General features: G+C 26.6%; 1 protein-coding gene across 4 annotated transcripts in view; it reads left to right on the top strand.

The window, feature by feature from the left end:
- Positions 1–17,145, top strand: part of LOC129977072 (toll-like receptor 6) — a 201,326-nt gene extending 184,181 nt beyond the window's left edge. For all 4 annotated transcript variants that reach the window (XM_056090532.1, XM_056090533.1, XM_056090531.1 and 1 more), the window contains one exon: positions 12,357–17,145. In XM_056090532.1, the coding sequence (XP_055946507.1) occupies positions 12,898–16,617 (3,720 nt within the window). In that variant the 5' untranslated portion in view covers positions 12,357–12,897 and the 3' untranslated portion in view covers positions 16,618–17,145. The remainder of the gene's footprint in view (positions 1–12,356) is intronic.
- Positions 17,146–21,815: the final 4,670 nt, after the last annotated feature.

Here is a 21,815-nt window from a genome sequence, read left to right as displayed (position 1 = left end):
TTCATACTTCTTCAATTTCTAAATCTCTAATGGATCGATCCGATTTATTTCCAGCTAGAAGAATGGTGCTTACTTTAAGTCCTTACAAAATTCTTTCCTATTCAAGTTAAATCGCAGGTCATTTGGCGAAGTTTTCTGCCGTCTTCGTCTGCTGCTTAACGACTTCAAAAGATATATTTATTTAAATTTCTGGACGGAAAAGTCTTTATTGGGATCAATGTGGAAAATAAAGTGTCATGTTACTATAAGTTGTGGAAGTCAGCACGGAAGTTGAAATATTTAAGAAATAATTCAGATAAGTGTAATTGTACACTACTTATTTCGAAAAAAAAAAGACATACAAATTATTGGAGCTTTCTTAATTGTAACGCTAAAAATAGAAAAAGATGCTTTGGGAAATGAGGATTTAATACTGATTGCAATATGAACTGTGATTTGTAAAATGAGTTTAATTTGTAGGATAAAAACTTCAGAGTGTTTTTATTTCCGACAAAATGTCCAGATAAACTGCAGAGTTAAATAGCTTGTGACTATTTAGCAAAGCAATTTATAATCTCAATTTTGAAATTTTAAACCTCTTGAAATATTGCTATACAGAATTTATTCATGTTCATGAATGAATAAATTGCCTGAATATTTTCCATAAATTTATAAATAATTCTTAGTAGTAACAACATTCACATCTGAAATAAATGAAAGTATTAATTATTGCTTATTTTATTTTTTGTTTTAAACCGATAAATGCTATAACGCTTCTGGCATATTATAATGCAAATGGAAAGAGTTTAACTACATATATTTTTCAAAATTTAATTTAAGTATATATTTTTCGCATTTTTATTTCAACTAGTTTCCTTCCAATATTTATATAATTTGTTTTGAGAAAATTAGCATATGTTTGTAGCAAAATATTTATTTTATTGCATATAAAAAGACTTTGAAGAATATTTAATACAAATAAGAAAAAAATGTATTGTATTCATTGTAAAGACTGTAGAACAAGATGAATATTAAGAAAGTGATACAAAGAATATGAAGGAATAACATTTTAAATCTTTTAACGAAACGAATATTCTTCAAAATATAACTTCATTCAACTTAAAAAAATTCCCCAAATACGTGAAATAATATTGTAATTTATAAATATATAATGAAATCACAGCTTTTATATAAAAAAATTACCTATTTAATTAGAATATGAAAATATTGTTTTTTTAATTATTTTCATTTTACCTTTTCCTAAATTTTAAAAAATTAATATTTTCTTACTAAAACAATAAATAAATGATTTTTTTTTTAAATTTAATTATTTGATTCATTGTGTAGCATTTCCGAATTATGGATTTTTTTCTCAATTAATTCGTGATGTAAAAAATATTACATAAATTATAATATACATCGGTATATTTTCCAGAAGACTGTGAATTCCAACTAAAGTTATTAGAGAAAAGGAAGAAATTAATTCATTTATATAAATATTTTGTGTCTTTATATGTTATTTATTTTTATTATAATTTTCATTATTGTCATGCATAGAATTAGAAATTATTTTTTAAATTTCTTTGCGAATATTTTTTTTTTATTACATTTGCTTGATTTAGTGGGTATTTTATTACGTAATGCACATTGAATTAGATATAAGTGCTTAGTTAATTAGACTACTGCAGCTATTTGCATGTTGTACTATTCTGCAGCCAATCTTTTTTTTAAAAAAAATACAGCTATTTTAATTTTTTAAATTGGCATTGTGTTTCAAATTGGAATTAAGCTGGTATTCTGCAGATAGATTAGAACGGAAATCTATAAAAACAAGTTTAGTTAAATGCGAATTTTTTAAAGATATTCTAGTTTGTTTTTGTTTCATAAGCAGAAAATTGAAATATGAAATGCTCTTTAATCAAATAAAAGATCAATGATGAATTCGGCTGCCAAGCAATCATGTATATACTTGAAGCGAACAAAATCTAATCAACATTTCTGTTTTAACATTGCTGTACTACGAGCTGCACCAAGTAAGTATTATGAACAGTCATTCGTTTCCTTAGGAAAGAAGGTCATGATGGAGCCGAGATTAATCTGATGTTCCACTTATAATACAAAAACAGTGCTATAGTGAAAGGACTCAGTCCCTCAAAGATATATTGCACGGACGTCTCTCTTCTCCTGAGAATGATCAATGTTCGACCACCAAACCAGAAACCTCCTTCCACAGAAAAGAATGTGGAAGGTTGGTCAAAATACATTGGGGAGTCCTTGCATTGTGCCAAGAAAGAATTTACTCTCTTGCAAACCCTTACTTTCTTTTATTATTGTTCAAACATAATGCTTGGATAATTCTGGCCATTATCCTCTTTCTAATCTTCCCAAGCCTAATAATTTCTCTTATTGATGAGCAGATTAAGGATAAGTAGCCAACAATTTTTGACTGACGAGAATACATTTAAATAATACTTTTTGTTTTATTTCTTAACATTCCATATATAGGATTAATTATTTCTTCAAATACTAATTTTTAAAATGAAATATGTAAAATGTATCTTTTTTTCTCTTTTGATTTACTTTTATACAACATATAAAAAACATTTCTAAGCAATTTAAGTATATAATAGCATTCATTTTCTAAAACCTGAAATGTTTAAAATCACCGAAAAGCCATTTTGAATCTTAGTTTAAAAACATATTAAAAGGAAAGTATTATTTGAAGAATTCTTTCAAGGATTAAATTTCTTTCTTGAATTGAAACAATATTCTCATATCTGAAAGAACAGATATTTTGAATAAAGAATTGGGATAAAAGTAAAGACTCATATCGATGCAATATAAAAAAAAAATCTTTCTTAACTCTAAAAAATAAATAAAAAAATACCTTCATGGACGCGTAAGACAAGGAGGAAATATTTAATAACATTTAACATATGGAAGTAAAATTTATATTTAAATCCTTTTAAATGGATAAATGAATTGAAAAGCTATTTTTTTTCTTTCTATCAGAATTTAGTTTTTGAAATCCAGCTTCCTATTCTGCTAACTTTCACCCATTTTGGTATTTATTTGATTGCTGAATTGGGAATGAAATAAAAGCACTAAACGACGATTCATTATTTGATACATCAAATATAATATTATCAATACATTTCATATTTCTTCCAAATTACTCTAAGTTTTTTTATTGGTATCTCAGATATATATATGTATATATACATACGACACAATATTAAATTTCCCGATTATTTAAAAAAAAGATGCATTAAGAGAGCATAAAAGACAAAACGCTTTAAAGGTTTATTTTAAAAAAGATTTTTAGGATAAAATCTTTAAATAAATCCTTTTAATGAAAACGTGTATAAAATTTTAACGATAAAGCAAGAAATATTTTTCCTAATTTAACCAGAGAATAAATAAAAATGTCTTATTCTTTGATAAATTAAACTTTCCTTCGCATCATTTTTGAGGAGAGAATTTATTAAGCATTTATTTCCTAGAAAGATTTTAGAAACAAATTGAAAACAAGAATTTACTGTATAAGTAAAATTCGCTACATAATGAAACAATATCTCATGTCTTAAAAATTTTAACTCTGTAATTTCTTTAAATGTCATCTACTCAAAGTAAAACAATTTTTCATTATTTGTCACAAGTTGATTAAACAGCGAACTATTTTAATTAAAACATTCTCCATAAAATTTAACTTCTTTAATTTACTGATAATTAAAATGTACTAATAAAGACTAGGAATATATTTTTATAAAATTTCTAATTTGTTAATTCATTGAATATGAGAGAATCATAAAGATTACGGATTTAATTTCATTACAAACAATTAATGAAGACCACTTTCTAATTGAGTTAAAAAAAATGTCTACACTTTCAATGCCAAAATAGAAATGTACCATCTCTTATCCAAATTTAATTAGTACGTCAAACTCGAGACATTCATTAACTATTTATATAAATTCAATCTCTTATAACGAGTTTCAAGATTTTACGACACCAGTTATTTCTATTCTTGTTTCTCTTGGAATGTTATTATCTCGTTGTCACGCATTATAGAAATGAAAAAACAATTAAGAGAGATAAATATTCTCAAATATTACCAATGAAATAAAATGCTGCTTCTAGCAATTTAATAAGAGAACAAATTGTGTTGATGCGAAGATATTATTACCCTTCCATCAGAGTTCTTAAATGACGAACGTTTTATTTGATTTCCAGCATCAATTTCGATAAAAATATCATTAGTTGTAATTTTTTTATTGTTATTATTTTTTCATGTTATACATTTTGTGGAATATCTTTATAAACTGGTGTTTTTGAAATGATAAAGAATGAGATAATCTATGGAGTAGCTAAAGTTGGATTTTTTTTTTTTTTTTTTGCTTTGCTTTTTTTAAATGCAAATAAATTTAGAAAATATTAAGTGAAAAATATAAAATAATTATTTTATGTACTGTGTAAAAAAATATAAAGGAGACGAAATCGTTCTTAAATAAAGCTATGCAAAGTTTGAAACTCTACCTGAATTTCGAATATCAGGTAAAATAAATTTCTACATAATCTTTCTAAAATCTTGAGATAGTTCCAATGTTCTTTTAATTTCTTAATTCATCCAATTCAATAATAACAACCATTGTAAAATTGAGTAATCAATTATAATTTCTATGTTCAATATCTAATCATTCCATCATTCCTTTTTATAATTACTATAAAGGAAATATATTTCTGAAAGGATAAAATAAAAAAAAATCTGTTTAAATAAATAATTTTTTTAGATTAATTAAAATGAATTTGATAGATTTTTTTTCTGTAAAATCAATACAAATTGAATCGGTACTTTTTTAAAATTGTTATATTCCCTAAAATTGTTATATTATGCTTTGAGATTTTTTGAATACATTTAATATGTCGAATATGTGGAAAGTTTACTTATTCAAAATTGAAAAATAAAAGACTTGACTTTATAATAAAAGACTTGACTTTATAATAAAAGACTTGAAAGCCTAATTTTGTATAAAAGCTTTGAAAAATAAAAGACTTGAAAGCCTACTTTTGTATAATACATCAATTAATGCAGAAAGCAAAAGATAAAATCAGGATTCCAGTTTTCAAATTTTTATTTTCTTTGCGTATAAATATCTACTTTTATGTAATACAATAATTTCTCTACACATTTTCTAATCTTTATTATTTTTTTTCTTTATAAAGTTCAAGTTACTCCAACTTTTCTCATCAATTTTACATAAAACCCAAAGATTTCCCACTTTTATCATGCCATTGGAAGGAAACGTATCTCTCTCAAGTACAGCTTCCCAAATATAAAGAGAAGTTAAAACCGACACATGATAATGTTTAATAAAACTGATAAGAGTGTGAAAGAGATAGCGCCAGAAAAGTTTAATAATCTAACCGATACTGCATTCGATCTAAAACTCTTTCTTACTTATTCTTTTATTTATATATTATTTTTTTACGTTTTTGACACCCATAACTTCCCTTCTAAAATATCTGATACAACATCGCCAACGGGAATAAAGGCGATATGTTCACGAAAGATGTGGAGGGGGGTGGAGGGCAGAAAAACTAATAGGGCGTTGTTGGAATCTCTCAGTCATTAAAAAGCCTTGGGCAGGGAGTAGAGTAAACTTTTTTTATGTGTGTGTCTTGCTCTATTGTTTCCTGTGTTTTCTGATACGATATTTCTCTTTTTTTATGGAAGAAAGCGTAGATGGAGTTTTGGCAAATTTTCAAGCTCCAAAATGACTAGAGTTGCATCGTTTTCGAGAGGAACTTTAAAAGAACACATTCTCATAATGAATAATTAAAGGTCATCGATGAAATTAATATTCAAAAATGATTTTTTCAGTAGAAATTTGGAGAAAATTGTTTTTCTGAATGTATTAAGATTTAGTGTTAATAACACAATGACATGCATTGCAAAGTCAATATTTCAAAGAAATACAGAATTCACGTTCAACTAATAACATATTAAAGAGGAGACAAAGCACTGTGGTTTACTTTGCATAGACATACCCCCACGGGAAGGAACTCATAATTTAGGATGAGAAGATTCCGGCATGGTGGTTGGTTCCCGATACACTGTTCGGTATACAAAGTAGTGGAGGTCTGGCTCCTCCCATCGATGACGGGATGCACTTCCTAAAGGAAGGGTTGTACCGGAGTCGGTGATTGACCTTTGGACACAACCCGCCAGTATTGCTGTTGCGGCGGCCCGGTCATTCAGATTTTTCCGTGAGCTATCAGGTGCTTCGGAGTAGCCAGTTTAAAGTTAAGTTTTGGTTTTGATATAAAAAAAACTTACTTTGAAAACAATGCGATGGTTAATTTGAGATAATAATGTTTTTTGTATTGGAATTTTTAATCATGGCCAGTCGTACCGAATCATACCGAAGTCTCTGCTTAAAATCAACATGGATAAACAGACCATTATTACAGAAACTATTTGTGATGTTCTTCTTTATAAGTATTAATAATAATAATAATAATATAATTTCAACTTTGTAAAAAGGCATATAAAAGTAAATAGGGTTTATTGTACTCTGCGTTTGAAGCATTTTGAGAAATTGCATCCGCGAAACGCATATTATACATAATTTTATATATATAGCACGTTTTACTATGAAATTTTACATGTTATACATATAGCTGTTTTTACTATCAATCGATAAATTGGCAAAATAATGACTTAAAGAAAATAATACATATAAAAAAGTCATATAATGGTAAAAGTAAAATTTCGTATTTATAAATAAATTTTCTAATTAATTAAATAACTTGTAACTCTTAAAACTTTTAACTAAAATTAATATATATATATATATATACAGAAAATATTTTATTTCAAAACAGCAAAACACGGAGAATACAACTTTACAACATGTCATTGCCCACCTGTCGTAATACTTTAATTTTATTTTATAATACGGAGATGTAAAAGAATAATTTTAATTAAATTTTACTTTTCCTTTCCTTTTAATAATATTACTGCTTATAATATGATTTTCGGGTATTCTTTTATATTAATAACTTACAACATTCTCAGATAAATTTACTTTTATATAAGAAATTATTTAATCATAAAGTGAAACAATTCAATTTCTATAAATCAGTTTTAAACATTTAAAAGTTTTAATTACGGTAGTTATTCTTAGGAAGCAAACAATATAGAAGAACTGAAACTCGTATAAGCAACTTAATGTTGACTACTTAATTTTTTTTTTTTGAGGAACAACATTGATTACTTGACTCAGTTATAATCTTTCCTTTAATGTAATTAATATGATGACGTTAGAATCCAGTATCATAAAGTTTCATTAGAGAGAACTAATTTTTGAATTTTGTTGAAATTTTGAAAAAAATCGGAAAAGATGTTAATATTTTGATAAAATGTTTTATAGAAATGAGTGGTGTACTTTGTGTCTTATATTTATTCAATTAAATAGTCTGTAAAACGTATTAAATTTTAAAATTTTGAACTCAAAAACAACTTAAAATTTATATTTTCCTCAGTTTTTAAATATTTCTTACATTCTCCATTAAAATATGCTCTTATGGAAATAATGCATATAATAATACGAAATCTGAAATTTTATGCAATCTGATGAAAGGCAGTGCAATATTTTTTTAAATAAATAAATAAATATTGAAACAAAGAAACAAAATATGGTTTATTGAAAAAAATAAAAGCAGTCAATAAATTATTTTTTCTACTTTAATCATTGCTTAATTATAACTTTTAAAGCCTCAAAAATATGAATGTATTCAATTATATTTCACGTTTCTATTTGCATATACATAATTTATCCCTTTCTCATCACTGTAAAAATAAAGTCAGATCACAAAAGATAAGTTTTTGAAAAATGCATTCAATAAAAATATGAAACAAAAGAGACATTTACGAAACTATATAAACTCCTTTTTCTTTAAAATGTTGGATACGACTAAAGAATTCAAAGCCAATCAGCGATTTTAGAATTGTAATTAAAATAATTATGCAGGCTAATTTTATTTCTGTAATACGTAATCTCAAGCAGAAAATTTTGCCATGCTACTTAAAATAAGATTCTGAGAAAACTTTTTTTTTGGGTGGGTGGGGGAGAATTAAGTTGATTTAATTATTGATTGCGTTCGTAAAAAGCATTGCTAATTGCAGAAAAATAAATAAATAAATAAATATTTCCTGGATAAGCAAATATATATATATATATATATATATATATATATATATATATATATATATATATATATATATATATATAATTGATTTTATAATGAACAACTAGTTACTTATTAAAGTGGAAAATAATTTTTATACAAATAAATAATGATGAAATTTAGATGTTGGCATTATGATTTTAAATATAATGTGGCAATTTTAGCTATTTTTCCTTTGTCATTTTGATTTTCCGAACTTCTTATTGAAACATAGCTTATGTTTTGAAATTCCTACGCGTTGTTTTTCAAACATTTATTCGGGGAACAATTGAGATAGCTAAAAACTCGCATCTGTTCTGTATCCAGTTATAACGCCCAAGAAATACTTATTTTTAGAATTTCAATTTAAAAAAATTATCCAAAGTATATTACGCTTTGGGTTAAATAAATTAAATGAATAACCTTTTTTAAATTAAAAAACAATTAATTTTATTTAGATTTCTTTTCGAAAAATGTAATTTTTTTAAATAAAAGAACACATATAAAAGATTATGCAAAGGAACTGCAAGAAATAATATCAATAAAAAAGTAGGCAATATTTTATCCTTTTGGTTTGAAACAATTCTTATAAAAAATATCTGTTGTCGAAGATGAAAAAAAAATAAAATATTTGATAAAATTAATTAAAACTATTTTGATAAAATTAATTAAAATTATAAGAAGGAAAGGTGAGAAAAAATAAATATTTTTTCGTGATATTCTAAAATGTAATGAGAATATTGAATTTTATTAAAAAACAAAGCTCAGTATAAATATGAAATTGATAGATTAAGAATTAAAATAATATTTCGGTTGTTCATAATAGGTTTTCTTAAAAAAATATTCAACTCATTTATTATTTTTTTTCCTTTCCTTTGAAGAAATGGCTAAGTGAGTTTATAGCAAAATTTTTAATGTGCTGATATTAATTCTCTATGGAAGATTCCAAAATTATTATATTTATTTTATGATTTAATAAAATTATCTAACTGCTTCCGAAATTTTCAATTTTAATGAGATAATATTAAAATATAAGAAGTTCAAAATAGATTGTTTCATAAAATATATGGTTATAAATTAAATTTTGGGCACTTTTACTCATTTTCTAAACAATTTTTAAGTTTCTTCGTTCAAATTTGTGTTTTACTTCACACAAATAACATAAAAATTCTTTAAAAAATAAAATATAAATATTGAGAAATAATTATTTTATCTGGAAAAATCATTTTTAAAAATGCGTGCAAATTACTTATGTTTCTAATATTCCATGCATTGAGTTTAATAGCAGGGAAAATAAAGTACGTAATAAAGAATCGTGCTGCTATTTTCTTATATTTAGGCTGCGTAACAAAAATAAGAATACTTTTAGTTTTACTTACAGTCTCTAGATTCAGAAACTGAAATTAACGACAGAAACTGAAATTAACGACAGCATTTTTACTACGCATCTTATATTATGTCCCGTTTCTAAACCATGAGACGTCTCGTTTATTGAAGCTTCAATTAACATAAAAATACCAAGTAACATTAATTAGTTGGCTCGTCATTTCGTTATTCTTTGTATCCCATTGAGGAAATGGGCCTCAATTATTTTTAATGAAATAACTGCAGACATTCATTGCACCAGGACAAAACGAAAAACCTACTAGAAAACTATAATATATTATTTTTTCTCGTTTATCTAGCTTTTATGAGTACGAATTTCTTTGGTAATTGAACCAAGAATACGTTTTGTTAAAACGGTAGTCTAAGCATTAATAAATGGTGTCTGTAAATTTATAGTAATAAGATTTCACTTTCGCTTTTCCTAGTTATTCTTGTGGCTTCTAATTAATATCTAAATAAATTTATTAGATGTTGAAGGAAGCAATATCCTTGCATAAACGCGAATATCGGATTTAAATAATGAAAGCATTCTCGTCTGGGAATCCATACAAAAAAGTTCTGTTTGATGAAAAAATGATCAATCATAAATTAATTCCGTATTATTTTAATTTCTCAAATGAAATGAAAATCTTAATAATTCATTTAAGCAATAAAAATCTTTTTCAATGAATTCAAACTCATTTGATATTTTGTGGTATGGTAAGTTATAAATTCGTTTTTTTTTATTAATTATCTTAACATCATTGCTTTAATTTACAAATTTTATGTTAAAACTAATTTTAAAAAAAAGTTAAAATGTTTATAAATTCCTGAGACATATTTTCACAAATTTTCTCTGTAGTACATAATTGCTGTGAGAAACATTGTCACTGTCTATCATTTCTGCTAACTTATATGCTAGTTCCTTACATTCATATCCAGAAACAAAATTTTTGTTAATAAGTTGATGTCTGAAGGTCAATTAATTTATTTCGTATCTTCTTCTAACTTGCAAATTTATATAAAACTAATTAAAAGTGATCTACAATCGAAAATTCATTGCGCATATAAAATGATGCTAAGTGTTTAAGAGATAAAATTTATTGAAAAAAAGAAAAAAAAATGCATGGAAAGGTTAAATAACTACAATTTATCTTCTTAAAATGTTTGCACAAAAACTTTAATCGACTTTTACATACATTAAATAAAAGTAAAAATGTATGTTAAAGTTTAAATTAAAGTATGTTTAAAGTAAAGTTTAAATGTATGTTAAAGTTTAATTTCTTAATTAAATGAAACAGAAAGCAATGAATATTTTTTTGCGCAAGTTAGTAAAAAAGCAAAGCAAAAAAATCAAGAAAGAAGTCTTTTTTTTTTTATAAAAACTTAACTAAAAATGTGCTTTAACCGAAAGGAAAATTCTTTATTAACTATATATTTAAAAATGTAGTTGTAAAATTAAAATTAGTATCCAATTTCAGAATTTTGATTCCAATTTTGAAAATATATTAAATATTTCTTTATATTACAAATTTTTAAGTTCAAATAGTTTGATATTTTCGATAACAATAATAATAATCTAACCTCGATAACTATATTCATTACATCATCTGTCAAGATTCAAGATGAAAGATCAATCTTATTTCAAGACATAATAAAAAAAAAAAGTCTTCTTGAAATTAATGTTGTGATTCAAAATTATTCCTAATTAAAGATAAAAATTCTGAATAAATGGTTAAAATTAAAGTAAATTTTTAAAACATAATTTGAGTATATATGTTATGGATATTTTGGGAAGAAAAATAAAATTAAAATTGGTGTCTGCATTTAAAAGAAAATTGGATCTATAAGGCTTTTTCTAGAAAAAAAATTATAATGATTGATTGAGGTTTCTGCAATGAATTATTTTTTCAAGGAAAATGTTCTATTTTGACACAAGATTAGAAAAAACAAGCACACGCAAAAAAACAGGCTTTCAAGAAAAATGCTTTATTTTAAAAAGGCTATTTTTAATATTTTATGCATAATCTAAGTAATTATCATGATACTCCCTGAAGTCAAAATTAAATCAATTAGAAATTTGTCTGCATTAGAAATTAGAAATTTGTCATTGTTTAATTGATGTTAAAAATCTCATTTCTCTAGGGAATAAAATTTTGTCAATAATTTTAATAATGAGAATTTTTAAGCTAAATAAGAAAAAACTATAGGAAATAATTTTTAATCTTTTGTAACGTTTCTTTCATTTTATATTATTCATTGATATATTTACGAAATTATAGATAGTTATTTATTTCAGAAATAGAAAGAGAGACTTAATGAGCAATACATTTCGACGTGGAAATTTACTCACAAAAAACAGAAATTGATTTTCACAAGATGCATTGGATAATTGGATTTTTCTACCTTTTCTGTCGTTTCTATCTCATCTTTATCTTTATAACTATCTTGGGTTCATTGTTCGCTTTTTTCATCAGAATTCAAAACATACCTTCAGAAATAAGAGAATAAGAGAGAGAAAAAAAGAAACCTCACTTTCTTTCAAATTTTATTTTAATTTCGAAAAGAAAATTAATTCAACTCAACACGAGAATTTTTATCTGTATTCTAGCTTACAATTTTTGTCATGGAGAGAAAAAGAAATAGTGGGGGGAAAATGTAATTTCAACTCAATCAAAATCGGAACAAATGCAACTGAGTCATGAGCTACTGCGTGCTTTGTTAAATTAACAAGTAACTTGCTTCATCTCACTAATTCATTTTTCTTTCTTCTTTCTTTTCAGATGGAAGGCGAAGGTTCGTGATTTTTGCACAAGCAAACAGACGGAATTGATTTCATGGCACCTCACTTGAAGGCATAGAAATAAATGAGTGAAAACGACCTTTTAAAGTACCTATTGATCTTCCTTTGGACACCAGAAATATAAAAACTGTATGACTCACGATAGTGAATATGTTTTGCAAATTACAGAACAGCTTTTAAGGTCATAGTTAACGCTACATCAAACAGGTGTATTACTAAAATTTGTGCTATGTAAGAAAATGGCATAAAAGTAAAGAAATTTGTAAAATACTGCAAAAAAATCACACACAGAATATGGAATTTAGATGCGACGAGTTCGTTCTGCTGACCTTAAAATTAACTCTTTGAAATTAATAGTATTTCTAAGATCATTTCTTGCAATATTTAATGCAAAATTCCCAATAGAGGGCAAATGAAGTGGTATAACCAATTATTTAAATATAACCAAGATTGATTTGGAAGGATATATGCATATCAGAAGAGAGACTTATGGTTTGAAAAGAATGATATAAAATTACAACATGGCAAATATTTTGAGAGTTGACAATTCTATAAGCAACATTGCAAGGGAAGAATGTTATTTTATTTCAGTTTTGAAATTTTGGAGTAATTATATGATGTGCCTTATTTCCTGGGATAGCTTCCTAAAACGTCACATCATTCCTTTGGGGAGTAAACTAAAAGCTATTCATTTTTTGTTTTACTTATTGTGCATTCTTTGCAATCTCACAAACGCACAAGTGTTTGCTAAAGAATGTGACTTCAGTAATTCTGATGACGAGATGGTGATGACATGTCGTGTAAGGACGTTTCATGGCATTGCCGAAATCAGTCAACCAGAACTAGATCAATCTACTTTTTTAACAATTTTCTGTGATGATCAAAATCAAGAAATTAAAGTCACTAATGGAACATTTGGCAAACTCAGCAACGTGCAGTCATTGCGAATTGAAAGCTGCAACATTCCTCTGTTTCCTGATTTTTCTTTCTGGGGCTTGTTCAACCTCATGAATTTATCCATTCATCTAAATAAAACGAGTGCGAAGCAGCTCTCTTTCCGAGAAGACTCTTTTGCAGGCTTGCAAAAACTGCAGACATTAGATCTCGATCACAATACTCTAATCGTTCTACCAGCAAACTTATTCTGCAATTTGGAAAGCTTACGAATGCTCAACCTGACTCACTGCGAATTAGATGATGCCAGAAGCATTGGTCTGGGAACAACGGAAAACACAAGATGTCTACAAGAACTTATAGTCCTCGATTTGTCTTACAACATACTGAAAAGCATTCCTGATGGAATATTTTCTTCTCTCGTGTCGTTGAAAATCCTCTACTTAAACAATAACCAATTGTCAGAACTCTATCCTTACGCTTTCAGTGGCCTTAGTAGACTACAGAGTTTGGATTTGTCAAATAACAGAATTAGCCATTTACCAGAACAAATATTCCAGCAGTCAACTGACATTTTGGAGCTTTATCTTCAAAACAATTCTCTGAGTTCACTGACGCCCCGAGCGTTTCAAGGCCTAAGGCAGCTAGTGGGATTAAATTTGAGTTATAATTCTCTCGAAAATGTAATTTCGTCGGAAACTCTGGCGGATTTAAGTCGTTTGTTAGTTCTGGATTTAAATCATAATCGCTTTCAAACGATTACTGAGATGAACTTTCATTTAATTAGGAGTCTGCAGATATTATATCTTAGTTACAATGAAATTCACAATATAAGTGAAAATTCATTTTCGTCTTTGAGAAATCTGCATACATTAACGTTGCAAGGAAACAGAATAAGGTACATAGATGTCAATACATTCAATGGATTAGAGTCTCTAAACTATCTGTCACTGAGTAACAATAACATTGAGGTGATACACCCTAAAGCATTTACTTACTGTAAGTCTGTTCAGAATTTAAAATTAAGATCAAACAAGCTTAGTGAATTTCCAAAAGCTGTAAATGATTTGATTCTTTTGAAACATTTAGATCTGACACACAATCGAATATTCAATATCAGTAATGCAACATTTCAAGGCTTGAAAAATATTGTTAGCCTTCACATGGCCCAAAATAAAATTGGAAATATGACTAAAGGATGCTTTCAAGACCTGACGTCTTTGAAGACTCTGGACTTTTCATACAACCGAATACAATCATTAGGCCACAGTTTGTTTGACGATGTACCAGAATTACGTGTTGCAAAATTTAATGACAATCATTTAACTGATATTAATGGTCTCTTCATGAATTTACGCTATCTCCACACTTTGAATGTGTCACGTAATAATATAACATGGTTCGATTATGCCCTTGTCCCTACTGAGCTTAAAACCTTAGATATTCATGATAATGAGATAGATGGGCTAGGAAACTACTTTGAACTCGAACTTCTCATGAATTTGAGAAATCTTGATGCTTCACATAATATAATTCGAGAACTGACACCATCATCTTTACCCAATAGCATAGAAATGGTATCATTTCGATCGAACCGGATATCTGTTATAGGACCTTTCACATTTATGGCAAAAACCAATCTGTCATTCGTTGACCTCAGGGGCAATGCTATCCGTCATCTTGACATTAATGCTTTTCGACTTAAAAGTATTCCTCCAAATCAGCCTTTGCCCGAGTTCCTTCTTTCAAACAATACTTTAATATGTGATTGCAGTATGGAATGGTTGCAGCGAATCAATCATTTGGATGAGAGCCGTCAGTATCCAATGATAGTTGATTTAGGAGAAGTAGTTTGTAACGTCACACTCCCACGTCAAAATGCTCTGTTGGAAATGTCTCTAACTAAGCCTTCTGACTTTTTATGCAGGTATCAAAGCCATTGCTTTGCATTATGCCATTGCTGTGAATTCGATGCATGTGACTGTGAAATGATGTGTCCTGAAAATTGTACGTGCTATTCGGATCAAACATGGAACACTAATATGGTAGATTGCAGTCTTCGGGGCTATTCGCACGTTCCTCACAGGGTGCCAATGGATGTTACTGACTTGTACCTGGATGGAAATGACATGAGTCATGTAGGAAGCCACTCCTTCATTGGCAGGAAGAATTTGCGAGTTTTGCATTTGAATAACAGTAATATTCATATTATTCGGAATCGCACATTTAATGGCTTACAGAATTTGCTGGTATTACATTTAGAAAATAATCATATTACTGTGATAGAAGGTCATGAGTTTACTAATCTAACCAAACTGCAGGAGCTTTATTTATCTCATAACCGCTTGAAAGCGATTAAGAATGAATCCTTTAAACATTTAAATTACCTCCAAGTAATTTATTTGGATCACAATCATATAGCAGAATTTAATGTGTGGATATTGGGTTATAATAAGGCCTTAATCAAAGTCAAGCTGGGACATAACAAGTGGATCTGCGAGTGCTCTTTTACGGAACGTTTCAGAAGATGGTTTAGAAAGCATAAACCCATCATCGTTGATGAAGGCAGCATTCGATGCACTTACAATAATTCAACCACAATGCATCTTATTGAATTCAGCAATTCAACGTGCTCTAATTTTAGTGTCATTCCGTTTACATCTGCTGAATTCGTTGAAGAATATATGTCTGTGATGATTTTGGTACCAATGCTGTTAATACTGATTTTGTTAGCAGCATTAGTTGTCTGGAAGTACCGCAACAGCATGAAGATGTGGATTTACAACAAGTACGGTGTTCGGCTTTTCGAAAAGAATGATTATCCAGCAGAGAGTGAAAAACTATTCGATGCCTTCGTGTCCTACTGTAAGAAAGACGAGGCATTTGTTACCCAGATGGTTGCGCCAGAACTTGAATGTGGATTACCACCCCAAAGATTGTGTTTAAGATACAGAGATCTCCCGACATCAAGATACATGGCAGAGACAATTTCTGAAGCAGTGGAGTGTAGTTTCTGTAGCATTGCTGTCGTTTCAGAGCAGTATCTTAAAAGTGAATGGTGCATCTTTGAACTTAAAGCTTCTTATCATGAGAGTCAATGCAACCGAAGGCACAAAGTCATCATTATTCTTTTGAATAAAGTAGATCTAAAAGAACTAGAGCCTGATGTGAGAGCTTGTTTTAAGGCAGCACTTATAATTCATTGGGGAGATCGTCGATTTTGGGAGAAGCTTCGGTATGCATTGCCAGAAGGTCGTAATCATAGGCATCACATGAATTGCTCTGAAAATAAACTTTCAACGACCTTGAGAAGATCATCACTTTCGAACTCAATAAAACTTGTATAACACAAATATTTATAACCAAAAAAGAGGAAGGTCTAACAATATGATTAACTGCTCGTTGTGTATTTTTCGGAAATATTGTACAGCTCAGATGTCTAAAAATAAAAACTACACTCGGAATAAATATATGAAGAATGTTTGACAATAATGACCACACAAATTGGAATATTCATGTTTAATTATATAATATTTAGAAACATTTATCTTGAATGTCAAAATATTTGTCGTGTTTTCAATGTCCAGTTCAATTCTATTCCAAGAATAAATGAGCTCTGCTCAAAATTTAATAATTCATTTTTGAAAACGTTTGCATGAAGTTGTATTTTTAGTGTCAGCTATTTTCAAGAATTCACATTCCGGAAATAAACCTATGCAAGTGTCATACCTACCACGATCGAGATTATTTCTTTTTGAACTTTTAAGCAGAAAGAGAAACTTCAGCAGGTTTCGAAAAATGCAGAATTTGTGTAATTTTGTTAATGTTGCTATAACAAAAGAAATAGTTATTGCTTTTGTGTAAAGCAGCTAATATTATTTGCTATAATTAATTTTGAATTAATGTTTTTATCGCTTATTTAAATAATTTTTTTTTAGTTAAACAAACATTTTTCATTTTTTTTTTTTTTTTTGTTAAATGAAAGAATTTTATCGAATCGTTATTGTTTATTCTGAAAACATTTCGTTTATAATTATTACAAAAAGTAATAAAAAACATTTTTTCCATGTTTATTACTAAATATATATTCCATCAACAATGAATTCAGGTATTTTCCCTATTAAAAGGCTTTAAATATGTCTTTTATTTTAAATTTATCCATTTTATGAGATCTGACTTGCATGAGAGTTATTGTTTTATTGAATCAAATATCACTAAATGAAACTTTCAAACTTATGCAATATCTTGAATTCAATTTTCATTATTATAAAATTGAATTTCTTCGCATTTAATATTTTATTACTTTATATTATAAGAAATTATAAAAATTTAAAAGTCTTATGAAGTAATAATTATATGTTAAAAAGAATTCTAATTTTTTTTATCTAACATTTTAATATTGTAATAAATTTTCTTTATATATTTATTTTATATTTAAATGTAGCGTTATTTATGTTTGAATAATTACATGTTTACAACATTATGTTAAAATCTTTATAAAGATTTTTTTTGTAGAACAGATACAAGATGTTTCCTCATGTATATTCAGAAAACGGATACAAACATCTTATTTCTATTCTGATCAATGGTTAAAATTTTATACGCTAATTTTTCTTTTTAAACATTTAAGAATACTGTATGCATGTAAATTTATTATAAGAATTATTATCAAAACTATCGCATATTTATTGTTAGGTTCCTATTGTTATTATTAAAAGAAGTAAATATATAATTTAAATGAGTTGTTTACCAGCACTAAAAGTATTTTTATGAAATGTATAATAGCAAAGATATATGTACTTTTTTGGATGTTACAAACAAACTGATACACTCCTTGAACCAACCAAAATTATCAGACTGCTTTTAATGTTATTTCTAAACGTTGTTACTAAATAATTTTTTAAAAAGTATTCATAATTTGTGATCGATGTGAATAACAAAGAGTGATGTTGTATTTGTATACATTGTAATATGACCACAGCTGAGGTCAATGGCTGTGAGAATTATTGATATAATTATGGTGATAATAAAATGTAATATATGTCTGTGAAATCGCACATCTTTCATTTTTTTTGACCATTTGTCACAAAAAAAAATAATTTTATCTTAAATAATTGAAATCAATATTGCATTAATTATATTAATCTACACTAAAAATTTAGATCAAAGATTAAAAATGGATATAAAAGGCAAAGTATATTGACAAAGCATGTAGAAATTGCTTTTAAAAATATTATTTAAAAATGTTTTTCGACTATTCTTGCATATTTATATCTCTATTCTTTTTTTTTACGAACCGTTATAAAATGAAATGTTTGTGTTTTACGCATATTAATTGTATTTACATGCATAAAATTCCCCATACCATTAATCGAAATGGCGTTCAAAGCACATCTAGAATCTGAATATTAAAAATAAATCTGTTATTTTTATTTAATTATAATGGATGAATTTTCGCAAATATTTTCATACAGTATTATTTTTCCTATGCGAAAAGTATTATTACTAATATGCACACAGTATTAATGGAAGAATAAAAAATATATCAGAGCATCGTTGATGAATAAAAACAATTGTTAATTTAAAGAAATTTGGTAATACTTTTGAATTAATATAATAAATTTTTAGTTTCTGTAAAAAAATATTTTTTTTAAAAAAAAAATGCTTTAGAACTTTAAATTAAAATTCCTCTTTTGACATTCTAAATCCAACATTTAAAAAAAAATTAAAGTAATAACACGAAATATCATTTCATATCATATCACTCGAAACTTTCTAATTTAGTACATATATCGAAATATCATTTTGATTGATTTTTGAATATTTATTTATTTGATGCTTTCAAAGATTATCGTTGCCGAACTCAATAAAAGACGTTTTTTTGTATGGTAATGTGTAATGTAATTCTGTAAAAATATGTGTAAATATAAATAGAAAAGATTTACATATATCCCTAAATCATTTAGCATTAGAATATTTTTTTAATTAAAAACCCGTAACCTTAGAGTTTCCAGATTGATTGAACCCTAGAATGGAAAGCTGGAAAATGTGAAAACATGAAAAGAAGATTTAAAAATGTTTAAATGTAAAATGTCAATGTAATTATATAACACAAAATAATATTTAGTATTTTACAATATATTAATTTTTTTAACTAATTGCATGAATTTACTGCATAGGTTTTAGAAAAGGATAGATTGCATTTTACAAGATAATCACATAATGCAAAAAACAAACAAACTATCCTGGTTGACTATTAAATGCATAATGTGTTTGACAATTATAATAGAACAGAATTATCAAAATGCTTAAACTGCACGTGATTCAAATAAATGCAAGTATTTTCTAATTGCATTTGTTTAAAATATAAATAAGTTGGAAATTCATTGTAAAAGGAGGAACCAATATTTGTTGCTTGTTTTAAACCATCACTGACATTTTCAACTATTTCTTCCTTCTCAAATAAAATATAACTCTCTGAAACAAAATTGAATTAAATTCTTTAATAAAAAATTGAAATTTGAAGACAATAATTAAAAATATTTTTTTAATTTCAAAATTTTAAAAATTTGACACAATTTCTTTTATTTTTCGTTCATTATTATTTCTTTATGCCTTTTTTTGAACATTATAAAGTAAATACGAGAAATTCTAAAAGAGGATACTTTATATCAATACGAGATGTACTGCAGAAATAACAAAATGGTCCCTTTATTTTAACTGAAAAGAAGAAAATTATCAATTTAATTCCAAAGTTAAGAAATAACAGATTTGTTTTTCACTAAAGTAAACTATTGATAAGCTACTTTTTGACGGTATTAATTTTCTTGCATGTGTTTGAGCAAAACTTCTAAGTCTCACACGTACAGAGTAAAATTTATGAAATATTTATTTCTCTCAAATAACATAAAATCAATAAAATGAAACTGAATGCTTATCACTTTTTTTAAACACTCTACACAGTATCTTATTTTACAATCAAGATTAAAAATAAGGTTTCATAACTAATTTATGTTTTGTTTATAAAGAAAATATGTAATTATCATTAATGAAAAACAGAGGTGAAAAATTTTATCATTATTACACTTTACTTCATCTAGATTGAGAGCTTATCAAATTATTAAGAATTATGATGAAAAATTATTTAGTAAACTAAATAATAAGTATATTTACATATTAAATCCAGAAGAACATAAAATATTATTTATTAACTACTTCGGAATTCATTTAAAACTTATTCTTCCTATAGTTTAAGGGGTTTTTTTCATGCGTATGAAATTTAAAATGGCATGATTCGAATGAAGGTTGGAAAAGCTCTATAAAATTAGAATATAATTTAGAAAAAAGTGTTTCTTTCTTACCTGTAAAAGATTATCTTCAAATTTTGGGTTTAATACAAAATTGCAATTATTTTTAAGATTTTTTTACAATTTTTTATAACTATTTACAATTTAAATATTTGTATCTAAACAATATACATATCTTTCATTTAACTATTAATTAACATGCAATGCATCTATTTAAAAAGAAGTGGACATTTTTAATCAAGAAAAGAACAATGCCTTAATTTTGATGTTTATTTAAAATGTAAGTCCTAATTTGTATTTCAAATAAATCAGTTTTGATAAGCATTGTACTTAATGATAATAAAAAGACTTTTCTGAAGGAAATTTCTTACACAAGAGGTTTCAAATCTTATCATACATGCACTTGAACTTTTTAAGCAGGTTATGTGAAGTGCAAAATAATTTTAAATACGAAGTTAAACTAATATTTGTTAATGAAATAAAAGAGACATAAATTTTCATAAAAGTGCACGTTTTGAATTTCATACAATGAATTGATTGTACAATAAATTTGTATATTCTATTCATTTACATCATTATGAACTGTTGCATACCTGTATCTTTAAAATTGATTGAATAATGCTTAATTAAAATGTATCGTTCCATATATTAAATTAAGAAAGACCAATATATCTCAAAAACTGGAAACTAATATGAAAGCAATGGGACAAAATCTTCTAATGCATTAAAATTTTTTCTGTACTTTTAAATTGATGAATACTTTTTTTTAAATAAAAAAATCATTTGGGCAGGGATTTTTCTCAAATCTGTTCAGCTGTCTGCTTAACAGATGAATTCACACACTTTTTTTTCTTTTAAATATAACGGAACCCTTCCACACTCCTATAATAAATACAAAATGACTGATGGTGAAATTCCGAATCTGCCGCATATCGTATTAAATGCATGAATTTCAGAAAAGTAATAATATATTTTCATTGATTTGAAATAATAATTTCTTACTTATACTCTCTTTGACAATATATTTTCCTTTACATACAATTTTTTTTTATGATGAATGGTATTTTAGAAGTCCTAAAACTTCTTCTAATATCTTCTTCAATATGTCTATATGTTTAAGTTGCATTTATTTGTTTTATTCACATTATTAAAATCTAAATTAATTTGCATTAGCATCTGTTTAAAAAATTAATTAGGTAATTAAACTTTTTATTTAATTTTGAACAGAATAAATTTCA

This window comes from Argiope bruennichi, chromosome 1 (genome assembly GCF_947563725.1).
Source record: "Argiope bruennichi chromosome 1, qqArgBrue1.1, whole genome shotgun sequence".
In the NCBI taxonomy this organism is placed as follows: domain Eukaryota; kingdom Metazoa; phylum Arthropoda; class Arachnida; order Araneae; family Araneidae; genus Argiope; species Argiope bruennichi.
Note: the sequence above shows the minus strand (reverse complement) of the source record. Positions and strands in the feature narration are given on the sequence as shown.